This window comes from Lissotriton helveticus, chromosome 2_1 (genome assembly GCF_964261635.1).
Source record: "Lissotriton helveticus chromosome 2_1, aLisHel1.1, whole genome shotgun sequence".
NCBI lineage: Eukaryota > Metazoa > Chordata > Amphibia > Caudata > Salamandridae > Lissotriton > Lissotriton helveticus.
This window is the reverse complement of record NC_136059.1, coordinates 1,406,538,726-1,406,562,625: the sequence shown is the minus strand read 5'-3', so window position 1 is coordinate 1,406,562,625 and position 23,900 is coordinate 1,406,538,726. Positions and strand designations below refer to the sequence as shown.

General features: G+C 47.4%; 1 protein-coding gene across 3 annotated transcripts in view; it reads left to right on the top strand.

Moving 5' to 3' along the window:
• Nucleotides 1-23,900, top strand: part of HOOK3 (hook microtubule tethering protein 3) — a 1,014,571-nt gene that overhangs the window by 331,120 nt on the left and 659,551 nt on the right. For all 3 annotated transcript variants that reach the window (XM_078676339.1, XM_078676338.1, XM_078676340.1), the window contains exon 7: nt 7,914-7,976. In XM_078676339.1, coding sequence (XP_078532465.1) covers nt 7,914-7,976 — 63 coding nt within the window. The remainder of the gene's footprint in view (nt 1-7,913; nt 7,977-23,900) is intronic.

The window sequence follows — 23,900 nt, the reverse complement described above, 5'->3', positions numbered from 1 at the left end:
CCCAAATTGAAAGTCACTTAACACCCCAGTTTCATTGGCCCAGCTTTGTAGTTTAGCTAAAATGACTCTTCCCAAAATTTTTATAGAAGAGTCCAATAGGGAGATTGGCCTATAGCATGTACAACTTAGCCTGTCCCCTTTCTTGAATATTGGGACTATTGTTGATGTAAACCAGGTGGGTATTGGGCTGTTTGCCAAGACGGCATTAAAGAGCTGAACTAACAGTGGCCCCCATAATTCGATGTTAGCCTTATAGAGGTCAGCTGGTATACCGTCTGGTCCTGCTGCTTTGCCCCCCTTGGTCGCCTTTAAGCTTGCTGTAACTTCAGGAAGCGTTACAGTCAGGGTTCTAGACATGTCTAGATTTAGCAGCCCCATCTCCTGGCCTACTTCCGAGGTTAGTTCCACAGCCATATAAAGGGAGGAAAAATGGGCCACCCACTCCTCTTCTGAGATGGCAATTTCCATGCGTGCTTTTTGTTCATATAGGAGGGGGGTGTTAATAGCCCTCCAAAAAGCAGCCGGATCCTTCGATTTTGATGCGTCGCATAGGTTATCCCATGCCTCCCTTTTTATCGAGGTCTTCCTCTCCCTTAATGCTAGGTTATAGTCCTTTCTTGCAATTCTAATTTGGTTTACGTCCTTTGGTCTATTATGAATTGCATATCTAAGCTTTGTTAAGGCTCTAGTGCACTTCCTATCAAACCATTTCCTATTGGACTTTAGGGAATTTTTCCTATTAACCCACAGTGCTTCCTTAATTTTACTAGAAATAATGCTAAAATGGGTTATTATTTCACATTTCTCTGCGTGTTCATCTAGACAGATGGAGAAGCTACTCATGCAGTTAGTCAGTATTTTTTGCAGAAAATCATCTGGGACCAGTCTGCTCCATTTAAGGTTGTAACCATTTTGAGCACCCACCCTTACATCCTGGACCATTTGGTTCTGACATTCTCTAATGTCAGCTACGGTAAATAAATTTTCCATTTTTAATACCTGTGGCAGATGATCACTCAATGGTAAATCCATGATGTTTGCTCTAATCAATCTGTTTGCAGAGCTAAGTGTGCATAAGCTAAAATCAATAATGGTTGAAGCCCCCCGCCCAACAAAGGTTGGGGCAAACATCGTTGTGTGGTGTGCTAATTCATTTACAAAGCCGAGGTTAAAGTTAAAAATCATTTCATTCAGTAAGTCGCCTAGTAGGGTGTGTTCAAAATGCGTCAAATTGACGTCTTGTTCCAGCATTAGACCACAAATACCCTTTTGGCCCTTTTTGCAGAGAGTACAATTAAAATCACCCCCCCATAATAACATAACTTCCGCCCTCTTACTCTTGTCAAATTCATTTTGCATTTCTAGGGCTAGTGTGTCAAGTACATCCTTAATCATGCTATCTGAACAGTTATTATAGAAATTAAAAAGAACCATCTTTGGACCCTTCCTTGTATATATCACAATTTTTTGGTAATAGCTGGATCCAGGGGAAAAAACTATTTTATCATATACTAAAAGATTAGATATGTATACAATCAACCCCCCCTTGGGTCTTCCGTATACTCCGCCCACCGCAGGGGTAAAGTATGTCTTGTAGCCATTAAGGTGTATCGGCGTGGTAGCCCAAGTTTCTTGAAGGGCTAATATTCCCACGTCGGTAATAGCCTCATCCCAGCTTGGATTTGTAATCTTTTGTTTTAACCCAGCCACGTTCCAAAATAATACCGTACAGGAATCTTTATCCACAGAAGACACATCTACAGTGTCCCCTAAACTGTTGGCCTGGCTCTCTTGTATGAGCTCATTCCCCCCCTGTATTTCTGTGGATTCCTCATCCCCCAGACAGCTTGTGGAATCCAAGACTGCGAGATTAATAGGTAACCGATCATCTACCTTAATCTTGGGGAGTCAGTCCACTGCTTCCAAGCAGTCAAACCGATTATAACATGGGAAAAACGGGGGAATTTGGGCATTGCCTATCCATCTTGGATCATAACCCTGTGGGTGAAAATAAGGAGGCCTGCCTTTGTGTTTCACAATATTCCAGCCATCATCATGCCTCCCATTCCGCAGTGTATTGTGGTAATTGTTATCAGGGAACTGGCCAGTATTACCACCATGGCGTCGATTTTCCCTGGTCCAGCTCCACCTATTATCCGGCTGTTCACCCTCCGGGTAAAAATAGGATAATGGCCTGGCCACTACTGACAAACCGTAATTTCTTGGGGGCCTTGATGTAATAAATTCTGCGGTGCGGGGATTCTCAAAAGTTATTACCACACAGTCACCTTGTGACCTTTTTTTATTATTATTGTACCCCACCCAGGGAGCCCTTTCAACCATAAGGATATTGCTTTTGAAGGCCGGGGGGAGAGGATAGTTATCATTTAGCCAATGTATTGTTTTATTTACTAGTCCCCCATTATTTTCATATGATTTATCAGCAGGTTGGGGTACTCCAGTAAGGACCACAACATATGTTGAGGCTTCTGGTGGTAAATGTATATTTCTACGTGTCTCCCTCTTTTCTTCATTAACTTTATCCTTAGAAGTTTGCGTGGGTGGCGCTGTTTGGTCAATTACGGTGAGATTTTTAGGTGTTGGTATAACTTTTGGAGGTGGGTTAGTAGTGAGTTTTGGAGGTGGAATAGAGGTAGTTATTAAAGATAGATTGGTATTACCATCGCTTTTAGCGGCTGTGGGTGGTCTATTTGTAGTTGATTTCTTTTCAGGAACTTTATTGTTCAAATTAAAGCTAGGGGCACTAATATCTTTATGAATGTTAGACAAAATTCTTTCCAGACAGCGTAGCCTCACCTCGATAGGTTCTAAAAGAGTTTTTAGCATAGCATAGATGTTATTATTATCCATGCTTAGGCTACTACTGTCCTCATCCCCTTCAGCTTGATTATCAACTACCCCGCTTTGTTCCAGGATCTCCTCCAAGCTACTATCCAAGATGGTTTCATCTGGCAGACTTAGGGTTATACCCACACTTACACGTGGCCCACCTACGGTGTCATTAATAATGGGGTGAGCATCTAAATTGGTGCTCACATTCAAAGGAGTTGGAGGCAACTGAATAGGGGCATGAATTTTGCTAGGCTGGGCTTTTTTCCCATTTCGGGTAGTCATTTTAATGGGCTGTTGTTTAGTAATCTTTTGTTTAGGGATAGCCCCCTCCTTCCTCCCCCTTTCAATTAGGGTACTAACTGTATGTTCATTCTCTGTTACGGTCAGCCCGTTTTCCAGCAACAAGGAAAGATTTGGGGTTGCCTCCAAGCCTTCCTGCGATGCTGGTAAGTCACAACCCTGGTCCTTATGTACCATTACAATTGTTTTTGGATCGGATGCGCTGTTAGGTGTACGAGCATGTGCAATGTGGCCCAGAGAAGAACGCTTTGCCCTGGCTAAATCTTGGGACACCCTTCTGTCCATCAGTACGATCCCTTCATCAATGAGCGCATTTGTGCGTACTATAAAATCGTCCAAGGTACCAGTTAGTTTCTTTGCCCCCGCGGCTGCCATGCTTCTGGTCTCTGGATGGTTCATGACAAGACCGCTAAATAAACCACTATACAAGAGATAATATTTGCGCCCAATACCCAGTACTAATCGCGGTGCAAGGAGGGACTCAAGGACTCACAGGGGTATGCAATAACAAATTTAGCCAACTTACGCTTTTACAGTCTCGATGTCCTTTGGCTAATAACAAACGGGCAGGGTATCTAGCCCAGGCCAGGCTCCTCAGGCCTAAGAGGGCCCGCCCTTTGCCCGGGCTTAGCCCCGCGCTGTGTCCCGCTCGCGTCCCGCTACGCGATGGGGTTGATGGTGTTTTTATGCGCCTCCGGGCGCCTTTACCGTCGTCACTGTGAGCGCCCCCGCAAAGGCTCTTGGGGGTTGAAGTCCCCCCGCTCAGCGGCCGCTCTGGTGTAAGAAAGCGGCGGCGGGGGGGACTCGGCTCCGAACTCTGGCGTCTCTTGGTCTTTGTTCCCGGTCCCTGGCAGCACAGACACGGTGACAGCACACTCCTCTGGCAGGTCCGCAAAGTTCTGTTTTGGTCTCCCGCGGCGCTCCGGGGCCGCTGCTGTTTTATGCGCCTCCGGGCGCCTTTACCGTCGTCACTGTGAGCGCCCCCGCAAAGGCTCTTGGGGGTTGAAGTCCCCCCGCTCAGCGGCCGCTCTGGTGTAAGAAAGCGGCGGCGGGGGGGACTCGGCTCCGAACTCTGGCGTCTCTTGGTCTTTGTTCACGGTCCCTGGCAGCACAGACACGGTGACAGCACACTCCTCTGGCAGGTCCGCAAAGTTCCGTTTTGGTCTCCCCAATAGTTCATTTGGCGTCACCAGGCCTTCAAATTTCTAACTCTTCCCTTCGGCCTTTCCTCCACCTTGTAGTATTTCACAAAGGTTCTCAAACCAGTCTTGGAGCACCCGCAGGCACAGGGACTGCGCCTCATTGTTTATTTGGACAATATGCTCCTCATGGACCAAGACCCTCACTGATTGTAACTACACCTGCAAAGGTCAGTCACTCTTCTGGTAAGCCTGAGCTTTGTTATAAACAAGGAAAAACGTCTTCTTGTCCCAACTCAAAAGGCAACCTTCTTGGGGTTTGTGATAGATTCTACAGCGGCCATGCTCAGCCTTCCTTTACGCAAGGTGGCGATGATGCGTCAAAGGCTCGTAAGGACCCTGTCCAGGCAGCGGGTCTCTTTGCGCTACCTTGTACGCCTTGTGGGGCTGTTGTTAGTCTCCATTAAGGCCATATTTACAGGCCCGCTCCACTATCGGGGCCCTTCAACGCCTCAAGGCGCAACACCTGCCAAAGGGTCTCGTACTCTTATGTAGTTGTTCTGGTCGGGGAAGCACAGGAGGAAATTTGTTGGTGACTTTCTCCCATGGAAGCCTGGATCAGAAGAGCGATCTTCAGCTCCACTTTGGACCTCATTATAGAGTCCAACGCCAGCACATCAGGCTGGGGTGCTCAATGTGGGGAATTCTCCACGGGCAGTGTGTGGTCACTGCAAGAGCAGACTTTACATATCAATTGTTTGAAGCTCCTGACTGGTTCGTTTGCGGTCCTGTGCTGGAGCAAGGACAGGATCCAATCTTATGTGCCCCTCAAGCTGGTCAACATCTCTGCTGTGCAATAGATCAACCACCTGGGAGGCGTTCAGTCAAAGGTGCTCTCAGAGCGACCAGTTTTTTGCAGTTTTGTCTGGAAAACCAGGCCTCTGTCATTTTGAAGTACCTTCCCGGCCAGGAGAATCCGATGGTGGACTGGTAATTGCACCATTTTTAGGGTGCCAGCCTTTGGATGCTGAACCCAGAGGTATTTGCAATGTGTCAGTCCTGGTGGGACCCGTTTTCAGTGGACCTGTTTGTGTCCCTACTGGACCATCAACTGCCCCTGTTTTTCAGCTGGAGGCCGGACTGTCAGGCATGAGCCATGTATGCTTTCCTTCCGGATTGGAGTTCAGAGAGAGGATACGCATTTCTGCCATTTGCCATGATCACCCGGTGGGCGGCCCAAGTCCGATGCCAGCAGGCAGAGGTAGCAGCCCCGAATTGTAAATCTCAAATTTGGTTTCCGGTTCTTCTGAACCTTCTTAGGATTCTTTGAACCAACTCTCCCTCTTTCCGACGCTTCTGCCCAGTCTGGATCTCCTCCCCCATCTGTTGGTTCTGGAAGACTCCTTGTATCTAATGGAATGGAGGATTTCAGGGGTCGATGGCCAGTCCCGGATTTGAGCAAGACTGAGGAACTCTTGTCCAAGGCTTGGGCTGTCGGCACCAACAAACGATATTGTTCTGCTTGGATGCGATGGTGGTGTTGGTGTATATGTATGTGTGTGTGTGTGTGACGGGGTCACGATCCCATGGGCGCCGAGGTAGTCCATATTTTGACCTATCTCACTCATCTAGCACAGGAGGGGGTTGACATACCGTTCAATTGATACGTTCCGCTTTGCCATTTCTGCGTGGCACGCCCCCCTGGATGGATCCCCGGTGGGGAAACACCAGTTTGTTTGCCGTTTTCTGCGTGTGATTCAGCTGTTGCTCCCTCCAGAACTGAGATATTCGGCTCTCTGGGATGTAAACAGGGTGCTTAACCTTTTCCTCTCTTGGCAATCGAACAGGTATTTGTCCTGGAAAGCATTGTCGGCAAAGCTAGCCGAGCTCTTATGCTTGGTCTCCTGTAGACTGATCTCGGATGTGCGGACCCTTGACGTTACGGGACGAGTCTTCTCTTCTTTGGGAGTATCATTTACCATTAGCAGAAGGACAAAGTCCAATACCAGGGTCATTGATTTACCCGTCCTTTCCGGTTTCCACTAAATTGTGTGTTAGTCAATGCCTCAAGGCTTATGAGGACATGTCCGCAGAATTTCGCCCTCCATGTGAGAGGCAACTTTTGATTGTAATCCGAAAGCCCCACAAGGTGTTGTCTTCCCTGACCATAGCCTACTGGGTTCGGTGGAACATGCAAGAGACGGGGGTGTAACTAGGGACTTTTGTCCCACACTCAGCGCGGGGGGCAATGGCCTCAAAGGTGATCGCTTTGGGCGACCGCCTGCAGGACATTGTGATGCGGCTGATAAGTCATCTGATTCTACCTTTAAAGGATTTATTTTAAGTTTGTGTTGGATATGGCTCATCTTGTGGTGAGCAAGCTTTAAACTAGCGTAATCCTCTCCTCGGGGTCCTGACAGAATGAAAAATGTCCTTGCTATTGTAATGAAAAGTTTCAGTTCTATTAAGGACTCGGAGACTAGGATTATCCCACCCATGGAGTTTTCACGCAGTTCACACACCCCTGGACTAGTCGATACTGGTGCTTTTCCTTTTCTCCCTTGTGATAACTTGATCTTGCTCATTAGCATGTTTGTTTAATCTAATTTGATTATACAATTGATGTCCTCTTTTTAAGGCTGCTGATGTCCTTTAGTACTAAAGTGGTCTCAGTTGTATAATTCCTTCCTTTGGATACCTTTTTGGAATTGGTTCCTATTTTCCAGGATCAGAATCAGGGAATCGGGACCAGTGAGGATAAAGCTGTGGCATGACTCGAGTGACGAAAGAGGTTGAGGAATCGCAGACCAGGAACTACATAGGAGGAGCTGACCGCTGATTGGATGAGGCTGGACTGTCTATACAAGTGGCCCATTTTTGCTGTTAACTAAATTCCCTGGGGTTCAGGGGAGTTATAGTTCAAGTTAAGTTTTAATAAAATTGCTGCTGTTCAATAAAATGAAGACAGTGGTAGCATAATCCTCGCCTCAGAGTCCTTAATAGAATCAAAACCTTCTGTTACGATAGCTAGAACATTTTTCATTCAGTGAGATTAGCTTTATAGATTTGAGATAATGGAAATGACCATTACAAAGGCACCCAGTACTAGAAGATTTCGTAATCACTCTGGGAAGCTGTTACAGTAAAATGAGTTGTTGCACTAAGTTTCACAGAGTCAGGTTCCTTTACCTCAGGTATCTTTTCTAAGTGATTATAAGGTCTCAGTGGCCCCTGAAGAACATTGCACCCGCCAAAGGTGTTGATCCTTGCAACTTCCTCCCAGTCAGGCTGGTCCCCCTGAAGTGCATGGTGATCTGGTGACACCAGTTTTGCATGATTTTGCGCAAGTACTGGGAGTAGCATTTCTTATTTTTGTAATAGGACACATGGTCCTGTTTTGTTTGCATTGACATGCTACAACTCCTTGTGGTATTCTGTAATTCTTAAAATATTGGTGGAAACTAAGAAAATCTATCCAAATCATAGTAAGTAATTGCTTTCAAAACCTGCTCTTTTTCTGTCTTTGAGCAATACCCATGAAACTTGTAAATGAAAATGTAGCTTTTTATATACAAACGCGCTTTCTTTTGCTTTTCCTAATCCAGTGTAATCTAATTGCAGTTGATGAGTAAAGAAATTCCAGTCCCTGTTGGGAACGATGCATTTGTTGATCTTGACCGGCAGGTAATTTACACTTTTTTTTCTTTTACATTAGTTCTGTGTTTGATAGTATGGAATGTAAAGTAACAGAAGGCTTGATTCACAAGCCTTTTTCCACTATGAGGTATGACTTGCTCATGCATTTTTGGTTGTGAAATGGGTCCATGTTTGTGTTGCTTTTGAAATATTGGTAAGAAATTATGAACACTCTAATGCAAGCTTTTAATTTTTAGAGCGGACATTAGTCGCTGTTTACTAGTTAATCAAAACATTCTCTCACCTGTTTAATGTGTATTATCTGTTATTGTTTCTTCTTTTGACTTGTATGTTTTTGGGTATTTTCTGTTAAGTAATAGGAATGAATCACCATCAGAAAATCTAGTGTAAAAAGAGTATGATGATCATGTCCTAAAATAAAGTACCGGTTCTTGTTGACTGAATTGTAGATACTTTCTGTTGATTTATTTAGTAAATTGTGTGTTGGTTGTTTTTAGGTCGAATCCCACCTGACAGTTTGCTAACAACTTCAGAAAGGATAAAGACAAGATTGCAGAAATATTTCTTAGTCATTTTAAACAAATCTATACCGAAACACAGATAATAGATCCGCAAGAATTGGTAGATTACTTCAGTTCTTTCCAGTTACTACAAGTCACAAGGGATAATTTTGAGGTTCAGAATAAACCAATTGAGCCTATAGAAGTGGCTGAACGCTAAAAAATATGGCTAGTGCAAAGGCTAGTGGCAATGACGGAATTTCCTTGGAAGTTTATAAGATGTTTCTAGCAGACCTTTCTCCATTTTTATGACCTTTTTTTAATCAAATTAAGGATGGTATTCCGATTTCCCTAAAATGTAATAAATCAGTAATAAGCTTTCTCAAAGAAAATATGGATCTAAAGGACCCCAACCCATATCGCCCAATAAGCCAATTAAATTCAGACTACAAATTACTTATGAAAATATGGGCGAATAGGATCGTTCCAGCGCCCAACAAGTGATTCATGCTGACCCAACAGGGTTTTTGCCAGGAAGATTAATGGCTGTGAATACCTATGATCTGGCGCAGGCTATTGATTATTTTTCAGTCAACAAGGACAAGGCAGCAGTATTAATGATGAATGCGGAAAAGGCATACAACCTTGTGGACTGGCAAGCTTTGTTTTTGTATATTGGGGAAATTTGGCTTTCCACCACAATTGATAGCAATGGTAAAGGAGTGTATAATGAGGCTGAAGCAAAAATAATTAACATGGAAGAAGTGGGAGAAGTTGGGATTAGGCATGAACCTTGCAGCGATGTCCACTATCCCCACTCTTGTTCTTTTTATTCAACTACTTGCGGTTAAAATTCATTATAATCCATTGATTTTAGCTCCTATAGGAGGGATGGCAAAAGTAAACTATTTGCTGCTTATATAATCTTATATCTTAAGGCCGAAAGGGCTAATATTCATAAAGTGCTGGAGGAAATGCAGGCCTTTATTTGCCTAAGTGGATATGAAGTAAATTAGTCCAAAACTGAATTGCTGCTGTTCAATTCTAAAGATTCCCAGTTGCCGGCTCACTTGCAGTTTTAAGCACAACGGCCTATAAGAGATTTAGGTATGAAAATGCACAAATGAACATGCACAATTGTTCCATTTGAATTATGGCACTACTCCTATATAGGTTACAAAGTTATTTGATGGACTTTACTTCCATTGTCATTAGTGGGACGAGTCTCATTAGTTAAAATGTCAATAATCTCCTTGTTTATATTTTTATTTCTTAATTTTCCCCTGAACGTGCCTAACTCATATTTTAGTGAATTAGATAAGGTTATAGTGAGTTTATTTGGGCAAAAATACAAACTTGGGTATAATTCTATATCCTCTAACTAGATACAGCTCAGAGCGGGCTTAGCATTACCACATTTTCCAACATTCTTTGGTTAGTTTGATGGTACAATTAACAGCATTATTATCAAAGTACAATAATTTGTTTTTTTAACCGTATGTAAAGTAAAAGGGTAATTAAATAACTAGCTTTCTTGCAGTTGACAAAAATGCCAAAGAAAACGATTTACGAGGTCATATTTTCATTAGTATCACATAGCCACGCTTCTACTCCACTTCAAGATTGTGAGATTTTGGGTGTACAGTTTTCACCAGGTGTCTTACAGTCTTTGAGAGATCTAGAATTGGAAAAGTTAGGTGATTTTTACAATAGTACAAATTTGATAACATGGAAAATAATATTAAAGCAATTTATTAATCCAACTGCAGCCTTATTGTTGCATTTTAGCCAAGTAACCAGCTTTAGAAAAAATAATTATATGATGATTTATGAGACTGCAAGAACGATAATAGGACAGCTTAATTAAAATATGAGGAATGGAGTGGGAAAGTGGTATTGCCTGTTGCCTCAGAGTGTTAACAAACCTTTGAAGGAGCTACTTTGCAAGATACTGGATGCAGGTTTAATGGTAAAGAATGGTAGTCCTTGAGTGAGATTCGATATAGAGCTTTAAAAGCAGCAAACTTCAAAAGAATGGCCTTTTTATTTAGACGGCTTGCATGTTAGACAACTTCGGAAAGCTTCCCTGGGAATGTATCTGACCCGTTGCTTACCTTTGATTTTTTTTGTGTGTGGGGAGGGGGGGGGGGGTGTTGTAACTCATATTTTCCTGCTTTCTGTTTGTTGGCTTTATTCATTTCAGGCAGTTCAGCTTGAGTTCGTCCCTTCCCTTGCCCAAACCTTATTTACAGTATCCTTCAGAGTTCTCTCTTTTTGTAACCAGGCCTTTAATTCTTGTTCCTATCTTGTCACATATGCTGTGCATTCAAAGACGGAGATCAAATGTCAGACTCTGTCTTCTCTTTGCCTCCGCACCCCTATGCCCCACCATTCTACAACCCTGCACCCTATGCCTTACCGCTCTACAACCCTACACCCTGTGTCTCACTGCTCTACAACCTTAGACCCTATCCTGCACCACTCCACATCCCTGCACCCTATGCCTCATCAGTCCACCATCCTGACCCTATGTCACCCACTCTACATCCCTTCACTCTATGCCATCCACTCTGTCACTCTAATTAAGTCTGCACCACTGCACTCTATGCCACTCCACTCTGCCATTGCACTCTATCCTGCAGCCGTTCACTCTGCCATTGCACTTTATCCGGCAACACTCCACTCTATGCCACTGCATTCTATCCTGCATCACTCCACTCTATGCCGCTCCACTATATCCTGAACCACTCAATGCCACTCCACTCTATCCTGCTCCACTCCACGCCATCCTGCACCACTGCACTCTATGCCACTTCACTTTATGCTGCACCTCTCCCCTCTGTGCCACACCACTGTATGCCACTGCACTTAATACTGAACCACTTCACTCAATGCCACTGCACTCCAGTGGCATAGCAATAGCCCCCAAAGGTCCTGCAGTGCAGGGAGGCCCACAAGGTCCAGGGCCCCCCCTCCTGAACTGTGCACGGTTGGCTAACCTGAGGTCTGAGAGTTCCTGTCTGGGTCCAGAGCATGGGGGCCCCCCTCCATGATCTTTGCTGGGGCGGCCTCCTCACGTTTTGTTACACCACTGCTGCACTCTATTCCTGCACTACTCCACTCTGCCACTTCACTGTATGCAACTCAACTCTATCCTGCTACACTCTACGCCATTTCACTCTACTCTGAAGCAATCTACTCTGCATCACTCCACTGCAATCTAAGCTGCACCACTTCACTCTGTTCCCCTCCACACAACTCTACTCTAACCACTACACTCTACGCTAGCCACTGCACTCTATTCTAATCACTGCATTCTTTTGCTCAAAACCAGCACACTATATGCCATTCCATCCTGCACCAGACGCCAGTCCACTCTATGCCACTGTACTCTACTCTGCAACACTCCACACCACTGCACTCTACATCATACTGTTCTACTCGGCAGCACTGTAGTCTACGCCACTTTACTCGGCACCACTGCATTTCACAACAGTCTACTCTGCAACACTGCACACTCTGCCACAGAACTGTACGCCACTCTACTCTATGCCCCTGCAGTCTACTGTGAACTGCTCTTCTCTACGCCACTCTATGCCAGTGCACTCTACGCCACTATATTCTACACCACTGCACTCTACCCTGCACCAATCCACTCTCCACTGCTCCACTGTAGGCCAATCCACTCTAAGCCACGATAAACAAATGTTTCTGCAAGATACATTAGTGCAATGTTGATGACCAAATGTGCCGTATAATACAAACAAGTAAAGGGCAACCGAGTTACCGTGTAAAAAGTAAATAACAAAGATCATTTAAAAAACATTTCCTAGTAAACATGAATGAAAGTTTCAATTCTATTAAGGACATGGAGTTGAGGATTATGCTCTGCTTTCTTCATGTATTACATTCCAGCATGCTTAAAAAACATAAACAAAAGCTAACTTTCCTATCAGGCAAACGGAATAGAACTACAACATTCCAGTCAATAGCATTCAGTTCCTCCCATAAAGGCGGACATCCCCTGCATATCTGCCTCTTTCTTGAATGCGACAGGAGCACTTCCATCTCTTTGCATTACTCTCCTTTAGTAACATCGGAATCTGAAATCAGCCAAACACAACGCCATGAACCTGCACTTCATAACTTGGAACCCGTAATATAATACTAAGATGTACTTGGCACATGAACCACATTGACATTCTTGGGGATAGGAACAGGATAAACTTAATAACCCTGACCTTGATTGAAAACCAGATACGACAGCCGTAAAAACATTAATGAATCACTGTTCCCTTAGGTCTGAAGAGTTCTCAGGAACCTTGGGTGGGAATAATTCTCTCCTCCGTTTCCTTAATAGAATCAAAACTTTCCTTCATGTTTACTAGGAACTTTTTTATTATGTACCTGATAGAGACGTCTAGCCGCAGATTCCTTAACTTAGAATATCCCCAGGCGTCAGAATGGATCCGGAAAATTTTGCGCAGCAGCACCTCTGCCTTCCGGGAGGCGGCGCCGTACGGCTCCGCCCTGACGTCTTCCATGGACGTGACGTCAGCGGAGCCATATATGCCCCACCCGGGCGCGCCAACATCAGTTTTCTTCTTTTCCGCGCCACGACGTGGATCCTGGAAACCAGCAGTTCCTGGCCTAGTTTTGGGCCTTCTCGGCACCGCTGGTGTCGTACCGGAACAGTGTGAAATGCCCTCCGGGTACAAAGTCTGTGAGGCCTGTGCGAGTCAGATGTCTGGCACTGACCTGCACCTTATTTGCATGTGGTGCCTTTGTGTGCACCACGATTCCAAAGAATGCTGCGACTGTCAACAGATGAAGCCGAAGTCCCTATGGGAATTCCGTATGAAGCTGTTGGCCGCACGGCTGTCCGGCCCAGCCTCTTCTCGTCTCCGCTCTCCCTCTCAAGAGGCGGGTTGTTCCCGAGGCCGCTCCCGCGACCGGTGCCCTAAAAAAGGTAAGCGGGCCACAAGCGTCCACTGAAGTCTACCTCCCATAGGCGTGCTGCTGGCGCCCACTCCTCTTGTAAGGGGACAGCTAAGGGTCCCTGGAGGCCACCTCCTCCATACCCTCCTTTTCCAGGAGTTGGAGTGACGCGTGCCCAAATGGAGGCCTACTCTCGGGCTCTTCAGGCCTACTTCGAGTCCCCCTCTCTCCCTGGCGTGCCTTCAAGCCCCACAGAGGTGGAGGGTACTCAGGCCAGGACCTCGTCGGTGGATCCTTCCCCGACCAGGGCTGTGTGCTACGACTCCGAAGCTGAGGCGACGACGTTGGGCCATGGCCCAGACCGTCCTGGTCGCTTTAGCACACACAGCCAGTCAACGCATAGCCCTGCGCGGACGGCGGACACGGCTTTGGCGGGCTTGACGCCAGGCTCACACTGCCAGTCAACACATAGCCCTGTGCTGCTTCCTGCGCGGACGGCGGAAGCGGCGTCGGCAACGCCGGGCTCGCAGCCTGGCTACCCGTCGGACCCGAAGCCGGGTTCGACATCCAAACCCACACCCAGCTCTAAGCCTGATCCCACGTCTGGGTCAACGCATAATCCAACGCTGGTCAATGTCCAAGTAGCGTCCCCAGTGGAGTCCGTCAACGTCCAGTCGACTCCGACACGGTGCCCACCGATGCCGCCGTCGACGCATCCATCGCCGACGGTGTCCATACATTCATCGGCGTCCATGCCTGAGGTTGACCTCCCTCTGGAGTCCTCGCTTTTGACTCCTCAGTGGTGTCAGGCGACACTGGTATCCGCTGCATCCCTTACAGAAGTTGTTGCTTCCCCTGGTCGGTGGCCACTGGTGCAGGTCCCTAGTGTGGCATGGCCTTTGGGTCATTCCCCAGCCCCGCTTTTTATGGCACCTGAGAGGATTAGTCTCCAACAGTCTCCTACAGACGGCCTCTTGTCCCCTCCTAGGGTGACTACTGAGCTAGGGTTCACCTATGCGTGGACTATCAACAGGGCAGCTGCTATCCTCGGCTTTCAGCCTCCTGTAGTACCCCTCATTCCTGATCCCTTAATGGATCTGCTTAATCTCGAGCCCATTACCGTGGAGCCCTTGCTATCCCTAAATCAGAGATGTTCTGCTAACACAGTAATTAATTGTGATAAAATATCTCCCCACAACTGCCAAAAGTGGTAGAGTTTGACACCATTATACTACTTCCGCAATATAAATCGCGAGGCAGTATGGACATATTAAATAGGCAAACCGTGTTACGGCTCTTACACTCTATCCCAACTTTAATTGACATTACATCGTCTGACTTGTTGTCAATTGAATTCTTACCAAACAACAATAGCCAAAATTCAGAAGCTAGCAGAACTAGATGGATAAGTTCAGAGGTCGCAGGAAGAATCTTACAGGAAGAAGACCAACTCTAAAATTGGGGGATAATCATAAAACCAGTCCCAAAACCATTATATCCAATGTAGGAGAGTAGGGTCTGCTTCCTATGGTCACCCCCACTTTCTGCTTTGCTCTACTGGTTTTCGACTTAGATGTGGCTGTGGGCCTGCTAATCAGACCCACAGCCCAGTTGCACTCTCTCTAAATTCACACCATGTACTCTAGGTACATCCACAATTGGGAATTGGTTCACCTTGTCAGCCCCTGTAGAAGTGGACCCTAGGTACTCAGGGCATAGGTGTAACCAAGGCCTACCAGGGGCTGCAGCATGTATTATGCCACCCCTGGCTGGCCACTCAAACTGACACAACTGGCTGATCACTCAGCTGGGGCAAGGTCGTGTAATCACCCCTTGCTTAGGTATAGTATTCCTATATCTACCCTTATATATAGACACACAGTAACCTATAAGTCACTCCTATGACAGGCCTTAACAATCCTGGAGGCAGAGTGCTTGGTTATGTGTGAGATGATGCTCTAGCATGAGCTGAGCCTGTCTGCAGCTTTCGGAACCCTGTCCTTATAGCTGTTCTATGATATTGCCATACCATATACTCTTAAGTGCATTATGAACCTCGCGGTTAAATGCTAACTTTGGTTTGGCTTTATCCAAACATGTCGTGTAAGGTGTCATACGCTTTGGAATCCTACCCCCTCGCCAATTCTGGCGACGGGGGTAGCATTCCACCCTTCTAGAGGGAGAAGACATGTAGTTGCTGACTATCCTGGTTGAAGTTAACCAGAGCCCCAGCGTCACAAAATGGACGCTGCTGCCACAGACACAAGTCTGACCTCCTGCTGCTGGGAGTCTTTCCAGTCACGGAGGTTTGGACAATAGGTTTCCTGCCTGGAGAGGTGAGAGCACCACCCCAGACAGGACTTTGTGTATTGGGACAGGGAGGGCTGAATAGATTGAGACACTGCCTGGGGCACACTAGATGCTCCATGCATACACCAGTTCAAACCGGTTGCTGGGGCACTCCAGCCCCAGCTCTGGCACGAAACTGGACAAAGGAGAGGGGTTGAAAGCACCCCCCTTCCTGGTCCCACCCATAGGAGGAACCTAGAAAGTAATCCAGCCTCTTTTACTTGTATAAAGGTAGGAGCTGAGTCCTGAGTCTTTAGATTAATCCTGAATCGAAACTTGACACGAAACTCTAGACCTTCGACGTTCTGCTGAAGCTGAAGACTGAAGAATCTCCCTTGTGGCCAAGGAGTGACCACCCTGGGCAACCAGGCACCATCCAGCAAATCAACGGCTTGCTTTGTCGACGCTCCTGCCGGGACCCGAGCACATATCCTGACAAGACCCAGACTTCCAGACCTCTCTGACCCTCTCTTCACGACTGCAGCATAGCTGAGATCCGTGGAGGCGACGAGACAGGTGGGACTGGACATTTTGAAAAGCCTGAAACTTGCTAACTGTGCAGCTCTTGAGGTATCCTCAAAGCTGTGCACTGGGGATTGAGAAGCCCCGAATCCGAGCTCCACCTGCACCGAAGATCAGCCCTCCACACTCCACGAGTTCTGTGTGGGGCCCTTCTGCTTGTGTTCTGCTGGACGCGTTGTCCGGTTGCTGGCCCGTTAGCTAGTAACCTCTGAGATGACAATCCTTTTGAATCAACTCGCTGGTCTGGTTTCTCCACACTGGCCCTTGCCTCCCTGCAAAGGTGAGGCACCTCAGACCTTGCTGGTCGGCACCAGAAGCCTTCTTTGAATCCTGCGTGGGTTGCGTTTGCCAAAGCTTGTTGACTCCAATCCGGCAGTCGACCCCTCCATCTGCGAGAGCCTTCGTGGCACAGCTTGCCTTCAGCACCTGGTCGTCTTCGACGCCTCCTGGTCCGCGTGGCTGAAGAGACAAGCTTCAAGACGGCGCCTGATTGCTCCTCTACGTCATCTGGGGTTCCTTCCTAGTTCCACCCGATCACTGGCTAGTGACCCAGACTCTGTCCCCTCTGCTTTCAGGTCCTCTTCATCCTCAATCCACCCTTGGATCCACCCGGACATCTTCCTCCTGGTCGCCTGCAGCATCTTTCTTCACAGGCTCCATAGACTTCAACGGCGAAACCCGACACATTTTCACACCTATGCACCCGCTTCCTGTGGGGGAGGTAACACGAGTACTTCGGTGCTCCTAAGGGTATTGACTATCCTAGTGTCTAGGTTTTTAGTTGTTTCCTCCTAGCTAAACCGGAAGTGTCCTAAATCCTTCTTTATCTAATTTCCAAGTTCCCATTGACTTTATATTGACTCTCGCGTGTGGGTAAAGACTGCAAGCGTCGCCTGTGGGCCTCCTACTTCTAAACTAAGGTTCAGATAGTGTAGCCCCAGCGATTCCCTTGGCCCTAGGCCTTTCCTTTACTCGTGACGTGGTACTTATACCACTTTCTTAATATATGGTTTGCTTCGCCCCTAGGGCCTAACTGTAAATTGTGCAACTTAACGTATCCTGATTAAGTAACTTGTTATGTGCTTTGGCCTCTGATCTCATAAAGAGTTCAGAGGAGTGTGTTAGTAAATAAATACATATATATTTTATATATATCCTGTGTGGTGTCCTTTCATTTGATATTCAAGGGGTTACATATGGTAAAACAGCTGGTTTTACACGCCTTCTAGAGTCTTTTAGCCTAAGACTGTTCTGTCCACGCTACCACTAGGATAGCTGGTCTATAAGGTTGACTTACAACCATCACCATAAGGGTTGTTTGGACTGGTGCAAGGTGTTCACTAGAATAGTGAACATCTTATACCAGGCCAACTTCTCACATTGGTGGCAGCGTTGGGATTAGAGCTTGCTATTGTTTTACCACTTGTAATCTTGAGATATCATTTGAAAGATCACATAGGTAACTATAGGTACATATAAAAACAAGTCTTAGTATATTTAAGTTCTACTGAACTTAGCTGTTGTAGAGCCTGGGCCTAGCACACCCTGACTACAACTCCTAGAAACGTTCTGTAGGAAAACAAATAGTGTAGGTAAGTGCAACACCAAACCTCACTAAAAAACATATCTCAGACAGTGAACCCCAGTGGTTCCCTGCATGCAGAGGTAGATCCCTTGGGGACTGCTTCGAGATATGAAGCCTTAGCCTTCCAAGAATTGAGACAATTGTGTACTTCTAGAAGGCTAAAACAGGGTTCAACCCCTACCCTCAAATTCCTGGTTGAGCTCTTAGAAGAGTATGATGCTCAACAGCCACCTAAGACAGGTGACACAGGTAGCGCAGATGAAGTCTTTCCCTCCTCAGATGATAATGCTGATACTCCTGTACCAGATGAGGAAGAAGAGGGGGTGGAAGAAGATGATTCTGATCTTGAGACTAACAGCCAGGTCCCAGTCAGATGACTTAGCCAGGCTAACCTAAGCATACATGGGAGTCAGTATGGGCATCCCCCACTCAGACCCCCAAGTGGGCTTATCCAGAGGCAGAGGAGAGGAAGATACCACTCTAGGGAATCTCTCCACTCTCATGCTTCAAATAGCTCTCATGGCCCTGGTCAGAGAGGGATGACTTCCCCTCAGAGAAGGGAACATGGGGCAAAAACGAGAGAGGCTGCTCTGAGGATAGAGAGGCAAGAACTAGAGGTAGCCTTGGCCAAAGAGAAGCTTGCTTGTGCTAGAGAGCATAGAGATAGTGGGTTAGAACCCACTGGTGGCAGCAATATACCTAAGGATAAAGATAAGTCCTTTGAGAATAGACACCTAAGCAAGATTGTGCCCCCCTACAAAGAAGGGGATGACATCCACAAATGGATAACTGCTTTGGAGACAGCCTGCAAAGTACAGCAGGTACCCCAATGTCAGTGGGCAGCAATTTTAGGGCTCTCCTTTTCTGAAAAAAGGTAGAGCTAAGCTCCTCACAGTTAGTGATGGGGATGCTAACAACTACTCTGTCCCGAAGAGTGCTCTGATTGGTGGGTTTGGCCTAACCACTGAACAATATAGGTTGTTCAGAGATACCCAGAAGAGACAGACTCAGGACTGGACTGATTCTGTTGATTGTGCCACTAAGGCTCTGGAAGGCTGGTTATTGGGAAGTCAAGTTAAGGACTATTCAGGATTGTATAATTTGATCATGAGAGAGCAAATCCTTAGCAACTGTCAAAACCAGTTATTGCATCAATAGCTGATTGACTCTGATCTGACCTCTCCCCAAGAATTGGGAATGAAGGCAGACAAATGGGTCAGAACCAGGATTAAGCAGAAAAACCAGAACCAGGGAGGTGTTCAGAAAAAGGCAGACCAGAAGGGTAATGAGCAGAAACAAAAAGACCAGACGTCTTCACCAGGGCCCCAAAAGGCACAGGGGGAGGGTGGCTCCAAAATGAACAAACAGAAACAAGAAGGACCAAAGAAGCCCTGGTGTGGATACTGTAAATCAGTCTCTCACTGGTTTAGTGAGTGCACCAAGAAGGGCACAGCGCCAACCACCATTGCCCCTAAGGCAACTGTTCCCCCTAGTCCAGCTGTTAGTGGTGGTTCCCAGCAAAAGGGTGTAGTAGGGTTGACCCTGGGAACTGAGGTGGACTCTGGCCTAGTCAGAGTACCAACTCAGGCTGTTCTTGTCTGTGATGGGGACATAGCAATGTCCTCCACTGTAAGTCCCAGTAATCTGAGCAAGTACAGGCAGACACCTTTTATTAATAATAAGATGGCTCAGGCCTACAGGGACTCATGTGCCAGTGTCACCATGGTGACACCTAACATTGTGGACCCTGAACAGATCATACTAAGTGAAACCTACCTAGTGACCAACGCTAGCAATGCCACTACCTCCCATAGTATGGCAGTTGTTAACTTCTCCTGGGGAGGGGTAACTGGCCTCAAAAGAGTTGTTGTGAGTTCAGACCTTCCTGTAGAGGGTCTGTTAGGTAATGATCTTGAAACCTCAGTTTGGTCTGAGGTGGAGTATAGGACCCATGCAGAAATGCTGGGAATATCAGCACATGTCCTTGCTGTGACCAGGTCACAGGCCAAAAAGTGCTTACCTGAACAAGTGCTGGATCTGGGAACAATAGACCAGACACTACACAAGAGAAAGAGCAAGAGGGATAAGGCAGTGCCTTCCCCCCTGCCTCAGGTTGAGGATCAGCCCTCCCAGGAGGATGATTCTGAGATCCAAGAGGGAACTGTCCTAGAAGAGCTTGAGCCTGATCAGGTTGAGTTTCTTGGGACAGGGGGACCCTCAAGGGCAGATCTGAGGCAGGCACAGTTAGACTGTTCCTCTCTTGAACCCCTCAGACAGCAGGCTGCTGCTGAGGCTGCTGGGAATGCTCAAGGTACCCATAAAGTGTATTGGGATGATGGGCTCCTTTTTCAGAGGCTAGAGACCCCAAGCCTGGTGCTTTCAGGAGGTTGGTTATACCTCTGCAATTTAGGGGCTTCCTTCTTACCTTGGCCCATGATATTCCCGTAGCAGGACACCTGGGCCAGAACAAGACTTGGGACAGACTTGTCCCTCACTTTCACTGGCCCCATATGTCAGAAGATACCAAGGAGTTTTGTCGCTCCTGTGTTACCTGCCAAGCCAGTGGCAAATCAGGTGGCACCACAAAGGCCCCCCTCATACCACTACCTGTGGTGGGGGTACCCTTTGAGAGAGTGGGGATAGACATTGTAGGACCAATGGACCCCCAAACAGCATCTGGGCACAGATTTATACTGGTGGTAGTGGATCATGCCACCAGGTATCCAGAAGCTATTCCCCTGAGGATCACAACAGCTCCTGTTGTGGCAAGGGCCCTACTTGGAGTTTTCTCCAGAGTGGGGTTTCCAAAGGAGGTTGTCTCTGACAGAGGTGCAAACTTCATATCAGGATATCTAACAGCAATGTGGAAGGAGTGTGGTGTCAACTATAAGTTCACCACCCCCTATCACCCACAGTGCAATGGGCTTGTGGAAAGATTCAACAAGACCCTCAAAGGGATGATAAAAGGGTTACCTGAAAAGCTGTGGCGAAGATGGGACATCCTTTTACCCTGCCTTCTGTTTGCTTACAGAGAGGTCCCACAAAAGGGGGTTGGCTACAGCCCTTTTGAGCTTTTGTTTGGGCATCCTGTAAGAGGACCCCTATGTCTTGTGAAGGAAGGATGGGAGTTACCTCTCAAAAAGCCTAAGCAGGACATAGTGGACTATGTACTTGGTCTCCGCTCCAGGATGGCTGAGTATATGGAGAATGCTTCTAAAAACCTTGAAGCCAGCCAAGAGCTTCAGAAAGCTTGGCATGACCAAAAGGCTGTGCTGACTGTGTACCAGCCAGGACCGAAAGTGTGGGTGTTGGAGCCAGTGGCCCCAGCGGAATTGCAGGACAAATGATCTGGACCCCATACAATAGTTGAACAGAAGGGAGATGCCACCTACTTGGTGGACCTTGGGACTCCCAGAAGCCCCCACAGGGTGCTTCATGTCAACAGACTTAAAGCATTTGTCGACAGGGCAGACATGGGCTTGCTCATGGCTACAGATGAGGGGGAAGGAGGAAGAGAGTGACCCTCGCCCAGACCTGCTTACTCAGAACCCTGATGATGGTTCAGTAGATGGTGTAGTCTTTGCTGACAGCCTCACTGAACATCAGCAACAGGACTGCAGACAAGTTCTTCAGTCCTTCAGACATCTGTTTTCCCTGACCCCAAGCCTGACCAGCTGGTGCACCCATGAGGTGGACACTGGTGACAGTCTGCCTGTCAAGTGTAAAATCTACCTGCAACCTGACCATGTCAGGGACTGCATTAGGACAGAGGTCCAAAAGATGTTGGAGCTGGGAGTTATTGAGCCCTCAGAGAGCCCTTGGGCCAGTCCAGTAGTCCTGGTGCCATGTGACTGGGAGGACTCGGGTCCGCCTGGCTTACCTGTCTCACCTCTCTTTGATCAGCATTCAGGAGACTGGAGAGGTGCAGAAGACCAGGACGACACGGATACAGACGATATTGGAGGGCCCTGTTTCTTTAATTGGGCGGAGCTGGACAGCGATATCGTCACCGGACACGCCCCCTCGACTCAGGTAAATGCCGCCCCGGAACACTTACAGGTGTGTTATGCACTCGGAGGAGTCAGAGAGGAGAGCGGCGGTGAGCGGAGAGAAGAAGAGGAAGAGCGGAGTACGAGAGAGGAGACGAGAGAGGAGACGAGAGAGGAGACGGGAGAGGAGACGGGAGAGGAGACGGGAGAGGAGACGAGAGACCATCGGAGGCAGGAGACGGGAGAGGAGACGAGACGAGAGACCATCGGAGGCAGGAGACGGGAGAGGAGACGAGACCGGCGGAGAGAGGACGACGGGGAAAGCCAGGAGGCCAACAAGAAGGCTCTTCGCCCAGCCACACTTCATCGAGGGAAGTGTGGCTCCCAGAGGTACGATCACGGCTTGCGGGCTTTAAGTGGGGGAAACCCCCGTAGACACGCCGCACTCACACTCTAAGCACTAACCCCCCCCCTCACTACCCAGCACCAAAGATAGGAGACGGAGAGTTGTGCACGTGTGATTCCTCACTCCTTTTCCCCTGTGTTATCGGTCTATACAGTAAGCTAAAACGCTGTCATCTTTTCTTCCTACACGCACGGGACGGCACGACACCGTGGAGGAAAAGGATCGGACCCCCAGTCCCAGAAGACACCGGGACGAGAGGAGAACAGCGTCAGAGAAACGCCTTCAGAGACTCACTGAAGAGGCAGAGACAGCACTTCCTTACTATCGTAAAACTATACATCGTAAACGCACTTTCAAGCTAATAAAGCCAGCGTTACCCAGAGTACCGGTGTCTGTTAGTCTCTTTGAGGGGACTGTAACCCCGCCCACACACACGCCCACGCCTACTGCCATTGCCCAGGGCAGCCCCGAGGCGCCACATGCCAAAACCTCACACCCAAGATGGTAAGAGAGAGATGAGGTTTTGTGTGGACTACAGAGGTCTCAATGCTGTCACTAGGACAGATGCCCATCCCATCCCCAGGGCAGATGAACTCTTTGATAGATTGGCTTCTGCCAAGTTCTTGAGCACATTTGACCTGACAGCAGGCTACTGGCATATCAGATTAGCTGAGGATTCAAAAGCCAAGACAGCATTTTCGACCCCAGAAGGACATTATCAATTTGTGGTAATGCCCTTTGGTTTGAAGAATGCACCTGACACTTTCCAAAGGCTGGTGAATCAAGTTCTCACAGGACTGGATGACTATTGTGCAGCTTATCTAGATGATATTGCTGTCTTTAGCTCCACCTGGTAGGATCACCTGGTCCACCTGAGGAATGTGTTGGAGGCCCTGCAGAAGGCAGGCTTCACTATCAAGGCCACTAAGTGCCAGATAGGGCAGAGCAAGGTTGTGTACCTGGGCCACCTGGTTGGAGAGGGTCAGGTTCAACCACTGGAAAGCAAGATCCAGATCAACAGAGACTGGACTCCTCCAATCACCCAGACACAGGTTAGAGCTTTCTTGGGCCTGTCTGGGTACTACAGGAAGTGTGTTAAAAAGTATGGGTCCATGGTGACACCACTGAATGATTTAACTTCCAAAAAGATGCCAAAGAAACTTCAGTGGACAGTTAGCTGTCAAAAGGCATTTGATGACCTGAATCAGGCCATGTGTACTGCACCTATTCTGAAAAGTCCAGATTACTCCAAAGAGTTCATAGTCCAAACAGATGCTTCTGAGTTGGGTGTGGGAGGTGTACTTTTACAACTGAATATAGATGGTCAAGACCAGCCCATTGCTTTCATAAGCAGAATGCTGACCTGTAGAGAGAAACGTTGGTCAGCTATAGAGAGGGAGGCCTTTGCTGTGGTTTGGGCCCTGAAGAAGCTGAGGCTTGTTTGGCACTCACTTCAAGATTCAGACAGACCACAAGCCCCTCCTATGGTTAATTCAGATGAAGGGTTAAAATCCCAAACTTCTTAGGTGGTCCATTTCCCTACAGGGGATGGACTTTACAGTGGAACATAGACCTGGGACTGACCATGCCAACGCAGATGGACTCTCCCGATATTTCCACTTAGAACATGAAGACGCAACTGGTCAAGGTTAGTTTAATGTC